This window comes from Coccinella septempunctata, chromosome 1 (genome assembly GCF_907165205.1).
Source record: "Coccinella septempunctata chromosome 1, icCocSept1.1, whole genome shotgun sequence".
Classification (NCBI taxonomy): Eukaryota; Metazoa; Arthropoda; class Insecta; order Coleoptera; family Coccinellidae; genus Coccinella; species Coccinella septempunctata.
In genome coordinates this window covers 56,904,138-56,920,698 of record NC_058189.1, presented here as the reverse complement: position 1 = coordinate 56,920,698, position 16,561 = coordinate 56,904,138, and the positions used below count along the sequence as shown (strand labels likewise).

The following is a 16,561-nucleotide window of genomic DNA, read 5'->3' as shown; positions in this document are numbered from 1 at the left end:
ATAAAAGTGAAATAATCAACCATTGTTGAGTCTCACATACATTATTCTAATAATGAAGTGGACTGGAAGAATACTTCAATACATTGGAATAGTAAAGGCCATAGAATGAGATGAATTTTCAAGAATTTTCTCTAGATTATTTCCAATAAGAAGCTTTGCTATATAGGCCACTAGTGAATGGGAAACCATTGTCCTATTGTTTGGCCTACAAGATCATCAGACCTCAATCTTTTGGAATTTTCAGTATTATATATGGGGATATGTTAAAAATGAAATTTTAAGTCATAAATAGGGCTGACTTAGAGCAGAGAGTCACTAACGCCATCAGACACATTTTTCGCGTTCTGCTGTTGAATACATTGAATTCTGTTAGAAAATGAAGTCGAATTTGTTCACAGAATAATGGTACCCATTTTGAGGACTTTTTATGAGTTGTATATTTCAATTGATTATAGAAATTTTGCTTTATAATGATTCCAATTGAGTGTAACATGAATTGCATTATTTTATTGAAGTTATAGATGTTTCAGCTAACGAATGAAATTCTATGAAAGGAAAGTTGTAATTCGTATTATAGAGATGGAGATTTATTGGGAGTGGACATTTTTGTGTTCAATGGTTAAACGGTTTCATAGAAAATGGGAATTTCACAAATATTGGCACAGATAACAGAATCATAAAAATTGGTAATTGTTCCTCGAGTAAAGAAGTAATATATCCACATACAGGGTGTTCCTAAATTGAACGTACAAACGAAAAGGGGAGACTCCTTAAGTGAGTTTAAGAAAAAAAAGTCCCATAAACATGGGGTCGCAAACGTTTCGTTTTCGAGATACAGAGTGTTGAAGTTTGAATTTTTTTCAAGTTTCTTTCTCATAGTATCTACATTTCACAAGATATTCAACACAAATTTGGCATAGATATTACATTTTAGAGTTCTCACCACGTGACATGGCAATTCCGATAGAAGATCTACAGGGTGATATTTTTTCTGGAACACTGCCACCTGTTCTTCTGCAGAACTTTTTTTTGGTGAGCAACTGTTGATTTGAAAAAATGTAAAAAGAAGCTTTGATCTAATACTTAACTTTTCGGTCTCTTGTAGTTTTGTCGTATCTACCAACGATTTCGAGAAAAAAAATTTTGAACGATTGAAAAAAATTCAAACTTCAACACTCTGTATCTCGAAAACGAAACGTTTGCGACCCCATGTTTATGGGACTTTTTTTTCTTAAACTCACTTAAGGAATCTCCCCTTTTCGTTTGTACGTTCATTTTAGGAACACTGTATATGCACACCTCAATTTTCAGCGGTTACTAAATCAAAATCTAAAAGCTGTATCTCGAAAACGAAACGTTTGCGACCCCATGTTTATGGGACTTTTTTTTCTTAAACTCACTTAAGGAATCTCCCCTTTTCGTTTGTACGTTCATTTTAGGAACACTGTATATGCACACCTCAATTTTCAGCGGTTACTAAATCAAAATCTAAAAGCACGAAAACTTGCTTCCACATTTACTGATGGGAAAATGCACCGTGCGATGTAATTCAACAAACTTGCACCTGCAGCGAAACAATCGCCGAGTTCTGTAGTACATACCTAAATCCCTTGTCTCTGTTTCAGTTCATCGGGAGCCTGGACGTGCCCAGACCAACAAGTAGGGTGGAAATTGTCTCAGCCATGCGGCGAATTAGGGTAAGAATTTTTGTCGTTTCTGGGTCGATGGGTCTGGAACTGGAAATTTCATCAGACGTGACATCGAATGCAAATTATGTAATTTCATGATATCAATTTATCGGGAGGGCTGAACTCAATTTCGCGGGAATATTGTAAATTCGAATTCCGAGGAGCCCTCAGGAGTATAATTTTTAAGCGAGGATTAAATTAGGACAATCAGTGATGGTTGGAATATTTTGAATATTTTTATAGGGTGCATCAAACCTATTGGGAGGATAAATTGTTTCAGTCCTTTTTTTATGGTCAAAAACATGGGCGTAGATAGGCAGGGGCCAGGTTGGGCACTATGAGGACGCTGACGCTATGAGACATTATTAACAGTCAAAACAACTTTTTTAAAACGGAACTAACTGATTTGTACTCCTAAAAATTGCAAATATAATTTCAGTCATGAAGTCCTGAGCTCAAAATATGAAGATCTAACCCAAATTATCGGGATGGAAGATGTAAATTAAATTAGAGGGTGTTTTATTTGAAAATTAAATTATAATCCCTCAGTTCTTCAAAATTGTTCGACTTATTAATGTTCTATTTCGCAGAGAGTGTAGGTTGTGTAGACTCAATTATGACAAGCAAACCCTTCTGGCTACTGTCAGTGGCGTACGCCAGGAGACTGTTTAATCCCAAATTCGTCTATGCTGGTGGAATTTAAATTTTATCAAAATTTTTCTATTCTCCCATACTTTCTATACGTGAATATTGTAGCATTTAACCCTTACTTCATAGCGATGAAGTCATTATTTTCTAGATATTCCAAGATAAAAATGAAGCTTCCCAACTATTTTGATTATAATGTGTATTGCATGAAACATATAACCGGTACTTTTTACACAAATGATACTCTAATCATTTTTTTAATATGCTAGCTAGAAACATTCATTTCAACATACTTCAGTACGATCTACTGCGGGTTTCATAAGAATTTGATTGTCCGATCAACGATTTGACAGTCACTCGATTTCCAAAACGAAATCACTGAAACCTTTTCATTTCTGAATATATTGACGAAGTAGCAATTGAGAATAACTGAATGCACCCATGAACATCTAATTTGATGCAAGAATGATATTCTGAATGATCATGACTGAAATATCGATTGAAAACAAATTGACGTCTATTCGTCAATCAAGCGTTGATTCCCCGATCAAGCTTTATGAAACCCGGGTCTATAGTGCCTACACTTTCTGATGAATATGATAATGATAAGTCGAATAGTACTGGCAAGAATACTGTGGAAGAAGTTTTAAAATAAAACACTCTGCTTAGGGTTCTATTGTTGAAAGATTTCCAATTAGTACAGGGTGTATACCCTGTATTTTCATGCTTTGATGAGTAAAATGAACTGAAGACCAGTTTTTGTCTCAATCTGTACGTTTTATTTCATCTCGTAACTGATTGTCCTGGTGCAGAGAGCAAGTACAAAATTAATTAAAACCAAATATCGATGTCTCTTTTCCACAGAAGTTATTTCGATAATGAAGAAAATTAATGAACGGCTCTTTTCTACAGATGACTAATGATGAATTCCTTTTCAGTATGAATTCAAAGCGAAAGGAATCAAGAAGAAAAAGGTGACCATAGAAATTTCCGTAGACGGAGTAAAAGTTACTCTAAGAAAAAAGAAAAAGGTAAGAGATTATTTTAATCTTTTTCGTTTTCACATTCACAAGATACTCAAAAAAATTTGTTCAATGCTTCTGAATGGTTTTTCAATAAGATTGCAAACATTTGAAGGTTGAATAAAGCATCTTTTTCTGAAGCAAAGCATTGTCATATTGATTGGATGATTAATGAAGTGAGCATTTTGGAAAATGGATTTCATCTGAAGTTTTCAATTTGGTATCGTGCGTATATTAATTCTTCATTCAATTAGAAAACTGTATGAAGTATTAATTAGAGAGAGACTATTTCTATTATGGAGTGTATAGAGAGAAAGAGAACGATCGCTGCTTTGAGACCATAGATTTTTTGTCCTCTAAAATATGTACCAATAGGGTAGTTCATGTTTTTGCCAATAGGCGCGCTGGCTATCACGGGGTGAAGAAATTTTGATTTGAACTAGTCGAAGTCGGCTGAGTGAACTGTCTTCCTGATGACAGATGATTAGAATAATATTATTATTTTCGATATTTGATAAGAGAACAACATATGACCATGGTGAAATGTTGAAGCTTGCGCTAGCGTAAGACTGTTTTGACATCGGAAAGGAAAGGGGATGGGATAAAATTTACGAGTGCATTTTTGAGAGAAAATTGGAAAAAAACCTACCTCAAGAATCGACTCGTTATCAATTTGTGATATCAAAAAAGATGATGGATTCATTATTAACGAAATCGAAATTGTCATCCCAAGTGAGAAGTGGACTCTTCTGAACAAGAATATCTAACCAATAAAATTACATGGTTCAGAAATGGATATTCTTGAAGAATTTTGTTGGCATAACATAATATATGGTCTATAACAGTTCTCAGCTGAGTATTGGAAACAGAATCTACTCTAATAACTGATAAATCTGAGATTGCTACCTTTTGTTGTCTTGATATGTTCTACTCCTCACTGCGAATGTAAATAATTTTGAGGATTACATCAAACCAACTAACATATCCTGTTTTCAATAAACAATGATGAACATATGTGGGTATCATTTTTTTTGATCAGTGATTTCTGTTGAATTTCATTGATTTCGACATTTATTATGAATGAATAGAGCTGATTACTTAGTCCCCTTTATAATGTGAATTGTATTTCATTGCATATAAATCAGAAAATTTATATTTATTATAGATTAGAAGAAACGTATTTGAAAAATCATCAGAAAAAACAAGAATTACACATAACCTAAAATAAAATGAAAGTTGTTCATTTCAAATTGACGCTTAAATCAAAGAGTAACCTTGGTTACTCTTTGCTTAAATCCTCACCCCTTATCGATAAACGTAGCGATCGCATCGACTTCTATGTTCCAAGTTTTTGGAGACACATTTTTAGTACGGTGATCTCTCTACTCTCCATAATGTCTACTATCTTTGCAGCCGTGAAACATGTGACTCAAATTGTTCGAAAAGGGCTGAAATCACAAATAAACTAGTTCAACTATTTGAAATATTTATGAATGGAATGGAGAAAGGCTATTTCTACTATCTTTGCAGCTGTGAAACATGCGGATTCAAATTTTTCTAAAAGGGCTGAGCTCACATATAAACGGTTATAATAAACTGCTCCACATGAGTCAGGGATATTGACTTAAATTGCAAAAAAATATAGTTAAAATTAGATTTTTGTGATGAAAGATCATATTAATATGATTTCAAGTTGCAAATTAATTTTAGCCTGTAGGTCTGCAGCGTATACAAGCTGGTTAAGAAAAATCGAGTAAAATAACGAAATTTTATTCCCAGAGAATTCAAGCATTTTAAGACTATCAATACAATGTATGGCCTCCACGGGCATCAATAACAGCTTGACATCTTTGCATACTACACACGAGGTTGTTGAACATTTTTTGAGGAATTTGGTTCCATAAATGGGGCAGAAGCTCTCTCAGATTATTTAAGGATTCTAGGGTAGGTTGATGATTATCTAATCGCCTTTGGAGCATATCCCATGCATGTTTTATGCAATTCAAATCTGGTGAGTGCGGAGTTATTGGTAAATGTGGAATACCAAGCTCCTCGCGCGCATTCTCAACTATGGCAGCACGGTGCGGTCTAGCGTTATCTTCTAGAAGTCTAGAAATTGAAAAGTTTCACCAATAGCAGCGTGAAAGTTTGGCACAACATTGTCAATGACCTGCTCCCTATAGTGTAAGGCGGTCATATTCCTAGGACAAATGTGTAGATCTGTGCGCCAGTTGAAACATATCCCGGCCCATACCAAAACACTAACCCCTCAGAATGGATGGACTTCTTGGACATAGCGACGATTACGAGGTATGCGTGGGATTGCTCATACCCTTATTCTTCGAGAATCTGAAAATCGTCCATATCTGGATTCATCAGTGAAAAGGACACTACGTCATTGATCGTTCCAATTGATATGTTGCCTTGCCCATTTCAGTATTTGACCCTTATGGTCACGTGCTAATGGAGCTCCTCTTAATGGACGTCTAGAACCTAGATTCACCTCTCTCAAACGTCGTCTGATGGTTTCGATGGAAACTTAGACCCCAGTTGCATTTTGAAGAGTATTCCGTAGCATTCTACACGTAGATGTAGGGTTTCTTCTCGCCGAAACGGTGATGAAACGATCCTGAGCAGGTGTTGTTTTTCGTCGCCCACCAAGCCTTGGTCTTTCCAACACGGAACCTGTCTCCCTGAACCTATTCCAAAGTCGAGATATCACATTTTGGCTGACTTGGAGCCTTTCCTCTACAATAACCTGAGGTAGGCCAGCCTGTAGCATTCCGATAGCCCTATTAGCCTCAGCGTTTGTAAATTTACGTCTTGGCATTTTCAGAAAACTCGTTTCAAATCGAAGCCGTTTATAAACTGACTTCATTTCAAAATAAGAACATTCATGAAGCATATGCGAAGAACCAAACTTCAGAAAAAAGGCGACCAGATTGACGAAATGTCTCATACTGATTTTTATTGGATCGGTTCAAGTTGTTATTGAGTTTTAAATGATTTTACAGCGATTTTCTCGAAGATTACATAGTTTTTAAAAACGATTGAATACGATATCCCTAACTCTTGTGGAGCAGATTATTTGATAAGTGTTAAATTACATTGAAGAAATCCTCTAAAACCACAAGAATTCAATAATGATAAACACTTCTTGCACTTTATGAGTTTGTTGTTATTGTTGATCTGTTGATCGCACAAGTGCTATCAAATGTTGATTAAAATATGGGAATTCAATAATTGTCTAAAAGTAAATGGAAAAAAATTTACACATCTCGTTCAGAAACTCCACTGCCCAAAGCACTCCATCCACCAATTTTTTAGCATGTTCAAAAAAGACGAATTCTGCAGAATAATTTGCCTTCGACCCCTATTGCCATTCAAGATTCTTGAGGGGTTTCCACCCCGCTAAGGGAAAGCCCTTACACCCACGACATCAAGAGATGTTATCCTCCGAACAAAATTAAATTTGACCTTTCACGACGTTTTCCTTTAAATCTCGCTGAAATATCCGGCCGCACTGTTTTATATGGGCCACCTTGTTTATAGAACTCTAAAGTGCAGGCAGTATATGGCGAGCTTTTACGCTTCACTCTTCACTCTAGCCGTATCCTGCATCCACGTTATCGATGATTCACTTGACGGATATTGAAAAAGAACAGTCATAAATTCAAGTTCGGAGTTTTCCCCGCTTCGCAAAACTCGGGAATGAAGTGGGAAAATCTTATTTCCGGAAATTTCCCGCAGAGGGGAACGGCTGGAGTCAAATAAATTTCGCTGGATAATCTTACGACGACGGCAAAGAGATGCAATGTACAGGCGCTAATAAAAATGTACGTGTACACTGTCGGCCGCAGATATATTTTCGTTCGAGGAACTCGAGAGCATTTTCTTGTTTTATTTTCGTAAATAAAACAGGATAATGAATTATTCTTCCAAAGTTGACTTCTACCAGGACTCTTAAACGTTGCAGTCTACGGGATGGGTCCGGACTTTTACGTTTTGTATCTGAGAAGTCATGAATTCTCATGAATATTTCGACTTTCTGTCATAGGGTCTGATATAAATTATTTATTGCTTTTTCTTTCTTCTGTATTCCATAAGGAATCGAGATGGGACCATCGGAGTGTTGCTGAAATTTTAAGAATTCCAAGTTCCTGGAGATTTACTCGTTGATTTTGTATCTATCTTGCATTTTCCATTGCAGCTTTCCATTCTAACATTAGTGAATCCCAGGAAAAGGATCGTTATTATCTTTGATAGTTTTCTGGAACTCTCAATTCTTCTTCTCACTGGCACATTAACCACTATGGCGGCAAATTAACGGTAAATTACAAAATAGAATATTTTATATATCGAAAAAATAGTTCGGAAATCATAAAACTATTCGAATCTTCAATTTTTCGCAAGGATTATACGCTTTTTTAATAGCAAAGTTGAAAAATAAGCACTACAGGAACAAGGCCAGTGCCAAGGACACTTGCAGATGAAAAGGTAGCATGCTACCTAGCTATTAATTATACTACGTAATTAACTGAAAATACCTTAAGGAAGAAGCTTTTAAAAACGGCCTGTTTTTTATTACTTACCGTAGATTCGGGGGACTTGGGACGATTTTGAAACTTGTCATATTTTCAAAACGGTGCCCTATTTTTATCTGAAAAGGAGGTTCGAATATGCCTAATGACTCAGACTGTTGATTAGGATATATACCATGCTTCAGAATTCGGATATAAATTTAAAAAAATAAAATATACTTGTCCCAAGTCACCCACCGAGTTGGGAGGCTTGGGACACAAGATAAAATCCATTGATTTCTCAACTCTCAAATGAAATAGGAGACTTGGGACGGTGTATAGTTTTGAAAAATTAGAATTTGTGATTATATAGTTGAAATTCGGTAAGGAAATTGAATGATAAACCCCTTTTACAGCGAAAGTAAATATATTGCAACTCAAATGTAAAAGAACTAAACAAAACAAGGGAACTTTGATTTATTTCATTCTTTGGTGATGTCTTTGTGGAAATAACGTAAATAATAATATCCTGCGAAAAATCTCCATATTTCCTGCTGCCGCTTGTATCTATTCGGCATTGCCTCAAGTCACCCTATGAAACAACAAAATAAATGAATGAGATCCGTGTTGCCGTTTGATTTGTAGACAACCTTGTCTCATGACATATCTAATATCTCAATATCCCACGTATCCAGAAAAAAATTACACATGTACAAAGTGGAACACATGTACAGGGTGGGCAAATTTTGATGTTTTAGCACTACAGTTTTTAAACCAGAGGAGATACACAAAATCTGATACCCCATTCTCGTTCTCTTTTTCTGAGAAACTTACAATAGTAGTAGTCATTTTTGGACACTTTCTTTTGTTTTCGAGTTATAAGCAAAAATTGAAAAAATGGCGATATCGAAATAAATTTATATCTCCGCTAATACTGATGATAGGGCTCTGAAAGTAAAACATTATACAGGCACTTTTTTGCTTACAATCCAGTGGCGTGCTCGCCTCTTTAGCAGGATTCTTAATTACGAAGCTATGACCCAAAGTTATGTTTTTTTTAAATGGGAACACTAGATTTCTGTGCAATTTTTTGAAAGCTTTATTTTTACTGATTTCAAAAATATATAATATTATGTGGTTTGTATCTATATAAATAATAGAAAATGGTCAAAAACTTTTTTTTTCAGTATTTCTGTGGTTTTAACTTTTGACGAGCACAGAAAAATAGACCTTCCTATAATGAGAGCAGAGTCCCCTTCCGGCAAGGTCATTCTTTCTATGCTTTTACCAACTTTCACAAAATTTGAATCAAGATATATTGCATAAATTTTTATAATAACGAAAGGACTAATAGAAGGAGATAATGGTAATCATACGATTCTATATTTTTCAAGGCTCATCAAAAGTTGAAACCATAGAAATATTGAGACAAAAATTTATTGACCATTTTCTATTATTTATATTGATACAAACCATATGATGTTATATATTTTTGAAATCAGTAAAAATTAAGCTTTCAAAAAATTGCACAGAAATCTAGTGTTCCCATTTAAAAAAACATAACTCCTGCTAAAAAGCCGAGCACACCACTGGATTCTACCTAAAAAAGTGCCTGTATAATGTTTCAATTTCAGAGCTCTATCATCAGTATTAGCGGAGATGTAAATTTATTTCGATATCGCCATTTTTCCAATTTTTGCTTATAATTCGAAAACAAAAGAAAGTGGCCAAAAATCACTACTACTATTGTAAGTTTCTCAGAAAAAGAGAACGAGAATGGGGTATCAGATTTTGTCTATCTCCTCTGGTTTAAAAGCTGTAGTGCTACAACATCGAAATTTGCTCACCCTGTACAAGACACTAGAAATTATAAAGGCCATAAAAAAACGCGCTTTTACTCTCCTGAATTCGTTAATTTTTCCTGACAATTCAAACGCTCTGGTCACGGCAAACTCAACAGGAATTAATTGTTAAACTAACCGAAAAGACGCTACACAATCTTATAAGTTTGTCCCTTCACTTATAAACGGTAAGAAACAAAGAAAGCTGCAAGGGGGATAATTGTCCCAAATTACAGGACCGTCCCAAGTCACCCGAATCTACCGGTACTTAATTCAAAACGAAATCAAATTGTAGTTGACCTAAGGAAGCGAATGAATCTAATACAGCCCTGCTTTTCTCATTTACTGGCACCTATAACCGATGATCTTTGATGTGAAATGAGTGTTGGTAAACATACCTGAAAAATTGTTTGAATGAATTCATAATCAGAGTTGCGTAAACTTGCAATTAAAAAAGCACGCAGCAGTAATTATAAAAAAAAGTTTGTCAAATTAATTATACCGTCCTTGGCGTCCTTATGACTCCACTTGCAAGTCGAAAATGCGTGTATTTTTCCCGAAAGCGAGAAAAGCTTTTCGTAGTATGATTTTCGCAGTTTTGACCCCATCTTCACAAGGTCTTCAAATCCATTCAATCCTTCTAGTGATCATGGACCGAAAAAACCTCGAATATTCCACACAAATTTTCAGAATATCAATGGTACTTTTGCGGCATGGGCGGTAAATCAAGATACTTTTCCTAAATCAATGAAAAACTTCATTTTGTGTCCACGTAGAAAATCATCATTAAAATTTCAATTTGATTTACTGAATTTTGTCAAGTTAGAGACTCGCCTGTAATTTTGAAATCCGGGCATACCATTTTAAGGAGATGTCTTTTTAAGGCTCCTCTTTTATTACTCCTGCGCGACACGAAAAGTTATACAGTAAAATCGCATTTCGCTTTGAATTATTTCCTGCTGCTCCTTACTGAAGGGTATAAAATTGAGTATCATAAATTCGACACCCACTGCGATTTTACAATCATTTATGAAGACACTAATCCTGTCCATCAAATAAATCAATATACAGGGTGAGTACAAATATTTCAACAGTAAATTCTTGAGGTCAAAAGAATCACTTATTTCTTATACCATTTTTTTCCGATACGGCCTTGATAAAGATAAAGCCGTTTTAAGTTTTCATAATGAGTTGTGTCACCCCTGGAGAAACAAAATTACCTTCAGAATAACGAGCTAAATCTATGACACGACACTACACATCTGTGGATCTTTTAAACAGAGGTTCATTCACAATGTATCCAATTTTCCGAATATCACAGATATGTATTTTTTATTTTTGAACATCAAATTACTCGAAATAGGTGCATTATACGAGAAAAGATGAGGAATACGACGATATATTGAAAAATTCTCAGTCTACAATAGAACCAAACAAAATTTCAATGTCCAAATATTTTATTACTCAACATATTCTCCTCTTAATTGGGTACATCTATTACTGCAACGTCTCTAGACCTTTCAAAAAAAATGTTTCTTCTTGCTCTGCAAACCAGACCTCCACAGTTTTTATTACCCCCTCGTTGGAAGAAAATTAACGACCTTTTAAACTTTTTTTCAGTTGAGAAAAGAGATGATAGTCGGATGGAGCCAAATCTAGTGAATAAGGGGGGTGTTCTAGTAATTCAAACCCTAAATCACAAATTTTTTGCATTGTAACATGAGATTTGTGTGCAGGGGCGTTGTCCTGCAAAAACAAAACACCTTTGGATAGTTTTCCGCGTCTTTTCTGTTTAATTTTATCCCGTAGAGTGGTCAGTAATGTCGAATAGTAACCTCCGGTTATTGTTCTGCCCTTATCCAATAATCCATCATGATTACTTCATGGCAATCCCAAAAAACTGAAGCAAGAACTTTTCCAGCAGATTTGGACTTCTTAGGTCTTGGAGAACCAAAGTGTCGCCATTCCATCGATTGTTGCTTTGTTTCTGGATCGTAGAAATGTACCCAAGTCTCATCCATAGTAACAATTCGGTTTAAGAAGTCCACAGTCCACATCGTTTTCAAATCGAGCACAGATCGAACGCGATGTTTCTACCCTTGCACGCTATTGGTCAACATTCAAACATTTGGGGCAATTTTTCTCATGTCCAAATTGACTTGAACTACATATATGATGAACGCGTTCGTATGAAATATTCAATGCTTCAGGTATCCGTTTTAGACCAATTCGACGATCTGATAAAATCATGTCATGAACTCATTCCATAGCCTTCCTAATCCACAAAATGCCTTGTAACACCAACCTAACTGAATCATCCATCCTCCTCTGTAGATACCAGGCAATCCATCCACTTCCTTTTTTCTTCGGCCAGATTGGACTCCAATCCGTCCTATCACCTTTTCTGTCGATAGAATCACGCCCTCGGGACCCGAATCACAGGGATCTCCTTCGTCACCACCTAATTTCCCCGGTGGCTGCCTGATCCACATCAAAGAAATGTTCCGGGTTATTGATCTCTCATTGTGTATTTCAGCGGAAACAGTGGCAGGACGACGGTAAGACCACCCTCCTGTCCCACCCGATCTACAGGATCTTCTACGTGTCGCACGACTCTCAGGACATGAAGATATTCAGTTATATAGCCAGGGAGGGATCATCCAACGTTTTTAAATGTGCAGTATTTAAGTCGAGTAAAAAGGTAGGTGGGTCGAATGATTTTTTTTACTATATCCAAGAGATTTATCGAAATGCTCAGAGAATGGAGATTTTCTGACGAAAATGATGTATTTTTCATGAAATATCTTTGAAACGTCAAATTTTGCAATAACTATTTCAACATTTCCCAAAAAATAAAATTAAAAATTAAAAATAAAAATGGGTATTTAAAATTTAAAGCGTTCCGTTTCTATTGCACAAGTTGGCAACATCGACTGAAATATGCGTTGATAATAAAGGACACCAAATGCACTATCTTGATGAGACAGACAAAGATGGCTGTCTATGAAGTCTGCGACAAACGAGGAAGGTCGTAAAATTTTATGGGATTTTTATGGCCGGCTGCTGATGTGGCTCGCCAGTGAGTACGCGCCTTATGATAGCTGTGAATCAACAGCTGATATTTTATAAACAAGCCATTGTTCTTTTCTTCTTCTGGTAGGCGCTGTTGCCAAATCGTAAACTAGAAACGAAGCCATTTGAATTTTAAAACCTCATATTTGAAGAATGATTTTGAATAGTTTCCGCGGTGAATTTGAAAAATCCATGAATGAAACTCATAATTATTCAATTTAAACTTGCATATGCTGTGATAACCCAAATTGAGGAGAATTCCCCATACTTGGTAGCTGAGGATATGGCCTCAAAAGAATGCTTTTGAAATCATTCTTCTTAACATGTATGAACACCTCGATTTTCCTACTTTAAAATGAAAATGTGGAAAATCTCTCGCACCCGTCAATTTCTGATTCGAGGGGGAACAATTTCTCCGCTTTTTTCATCCCCGTAACTTTAACCCCCCAAACGGGGATGAGCACAACCCCTTGATTTTGAAAAGGGATGCCCTCATCCCTTGTTACGATAACTAATTTCGAAGATTTTATCGGGTACTATCTGATCCTGAAATTTTGCTTCAAAATTTCCATCGATAACGAAATGACAGGTAAAATAGAGAAAGAGTACTTACTTTTGTGATTAGTTTATTAAACGTTGGAAATGGGCACCATTCCTTCCATGCAGTAGCAATTAGTTTTCCTGAAAACCTTCACGTATAGTCCATTCACATTTATTTTAGCAGTCGGTTGGACATGGAAATTTGACACATTGCATTTTGTATAGTACAAAAATTTGAGGTTATGAAGCTTGTCAAAACATTTTTGGGTTTTAAATCAACGCTGTTGCCCATTCTACGTAAAAGTTTCTGCTATTACGTATTTTATCACAATGTCGAATCTCTTCGGAAAATATGTGACGAACATAATTGAAGTTTGTACAAACTGATTGAAGGATAACCAAATCCAGTTATTTGCATGGAAAATACAAGAGATCAGTATAATATCATAATATGCACTAGCTTGAAGAGAGTTAATGTTCGTTATCTTCTTTGGCTAAAGTTTGAATACGTTACATCAGTTGTAGATTTCAAAAATATAAACCCGAAGATGAAATGCATATGATGCAGTGGTTGGGAATGGGTATCTCCCGAAGAAATTAACAGATAATTACAAGAATGTTAAATTCTTCAACAAAAATCATCTGTGAGTAAAAGGAATTAAAGGAAGTTTCAAGTCAAGATGAACTTCACCTTAGAACAAAAATTTCACATGAATAAACAATTAACAGGACAAACATAAAATTCTCAAATTCCACCAATTTTTTGGGTCACCTAATAGAAGGAAATTCTTTGTCATCCTCTTCATTCACAATCTTTCTGATTGTGGAAATATTCAGCTGAAATATAAGTCGTTTAGATTCAGATGAAACATCATATAAATTCTTTTACATTGAATATATTTGCTACCGTCTGACGTATTGTGGATTTTAGAATATCAGGGTATAACTATTTTAATGAGCGGACCTGAATTCTATATAGCACTTCCTGAAACCCTGTCTCTTTTTTCATTTTCGGCATTTTCGTAATAAAAATAGATATTAGTTGTGGCAACGGCGTCATGATATTAACGACATTTCATGAGTGCCAACCTTACTCCGTTCTAGTTACAAAATCTTGAGAAAATTATTTCATGGCCAACCGACTGCTGAAATAAATGTGAATGGAGTATACATTACTCAAGATTTCTGGTGTAATTTGACGGCATTCATTAATGATTCGAGATCGCAAATCATCCAGTGACTCAGGCTGGGTAGCGTAAATCTTGGATTTCAGGTGACCCCATTGAAAAAGGTCCAGTGGAGCCAGATCGGGTGATCTGGGTGGCCACTCCATATGTCCCCTTCTTCAAATCCAGGCGTGAGGAAAATTTTCATCTGAAAAATTACGCACTGGTTGAACGAAATGAGGTGGTGCGTCATTTTGTTGGACAATGATCGTTTGATGTAGTTTTGATTACCATTAATCATTTCACTGACCACTTCACAGAACTGCAGTCAGCGATCGGGATCATCCTCAGAAGTCTTTTCAATGTGAATTGAAAATACTTCTGGAACTATCTAAGATTCGTCAGGATTCTCTATTGAGAATCAACAAGATAATTTTTGGCGTAACAAGAATTAAATCATCTTATTAAAGCATCTCTTCTTTGAAAAAATATTGGGAACTTCACGGGGTTCTGAAAAAAACAATTTTGTGACTATGTAGTTGTAAAATGTGAGTTTTGGTTGGAACAGGCCGTATAGAACCTGAAAGATTTAATTCGAAGGGGATATTTAAGAGATTTCGGAAATAATAAAGCTAAGTATAGAACGCAAATGAACAAGTTGATATAGTATAAATTCAGGTGAAGCTTCAGCATATTGAATCTACAATTGCTGATTCACTCGTGTTGAAAAGGGCTTTATATTCAAATGAAATCTTGGCACATAATACATATATCGGTAGAACATAGAAAACAAACCATTCCTTTCTGGGTCTTTGCATTATAAAAAAGGTAAGACGAATGAATAGAATTGGGGATACATTTGTATGTATGAACTCTGGGAATAAACCTTTTTCGAAAAAAAAGCATCCCTGTTGAAATTCTACATTCTATTCTCAACTGTTGGGTATTGGAAGGCTAGGTTCGATTGAATCAATCACAGCATTTCAGCAGTGTATACCCCGGAGAAATTTGGTTTGCAGAATGGTGAATGCGCCGGGCTAAGTGTTAGGTTCAGAAGATAGAATGTTAATACTGTCATCGAATATTCAGGGAACAAAATTGGAAGAAAATTAACTGTTCTGGTGGTAATACTCAAATCAATTTTCAAATTTTACACACTTTCTCATTGTAATATCTCTTTAGTTTTCTATAAATACAGTTGAATTGAAAACTGAAGTGGAATTTTCTGGTAGAAATATATATTTTTGGTATATCGCTCTAATAGCTCGCTTCTGAGGTGGGACATTTTCCAGTAACAACTATTATTTCATAATAATATTCCATAGTTGAAAATTCATCCTTCGAATCAGAAATATTGAACTTATACGTAAATTTAATGGAGGGTTATTTAGAGTCGTTTTGAATAGGGTTAAGTGAGAAGTACATATTTTGTCTTCTTCAATGGATTCAGTGGCTAATATATTCCCAAACTTTGGTTTTTGAAAATTAAGTTTGAGCAATATTTTCTTTCAACAATGGCAGTAGGGAAAGTTTTGAAAAACATTGAAAATTTCACGCAAAGTTATATAATTTTAAGAGAATTCTAAATATTCTCTTTTCAAACCAGAATTGTAAAAAACTCACAATAAGCAATTCGAAAGCTTATTATTGGAAATAATGACAAGTTTTGAAGGTTAACTTTTTCCAGTAAAACAACCTGTATTTCTTAAGCAATTATAAGCGTATGTATGCTTTTCTCAGTCTAGTTTACTGAGAAAAAGTATCCAAATTTTCGGTTCTTTTGAGTTGTACAGCCTTTGTGTTTCAGCCACGTTCAGATAGCTCAATTATCGTTCTGGCATGAATGCGGTCCGTTATGTCCTGAATATAATGGCCAGATTTGTTTATAGGTACAAGTGCTAATGGGACATTTATCCATAACAAAGTTTCGCAAAAGATAATTGAACAGGCTGATTTATAATGATGTGTTTCTGATTTAAAGCGGAAAAGATTTTTGTAAGAATCAAGATTGATTCCCTTTTTTTGTAGCAGCATACTCCAAAAAATAATCAGTTATCACTTCAT

At 35.3% G+C, this 16,561-nt stretch overlaps 1 protein-coding gene across 2 annotated transcripts in view; it reads left to right on the top strand.

Moving 5' to 3' along the window:
- Nucleotides 1–16,561, top strand: part of LOC123311237 (capon-like protein) — a 106,329-nt gene that overhangs the window by 64,172 nt on the left and 25,596 nt on the right. For both annotated transcript variants that reach the window (XM_044895146.1, XM_044895157.1), the window contains exons 3-5: nt 1,626–1,697; nt 3,275–3,367; nt 12,256–12,420. In XM_044895146.1, the coding sequence (XP_044751081.1) occupies nt 1,626–1,697; nt 3,275–3,367; nt 12,256–12,420 (330 nt within the window). The remainder of the gene's footprint in view (nt 1–1,625; nt 1,698–3,274; nt 3,368–12,255; nt 12,421–16,561) is intronic.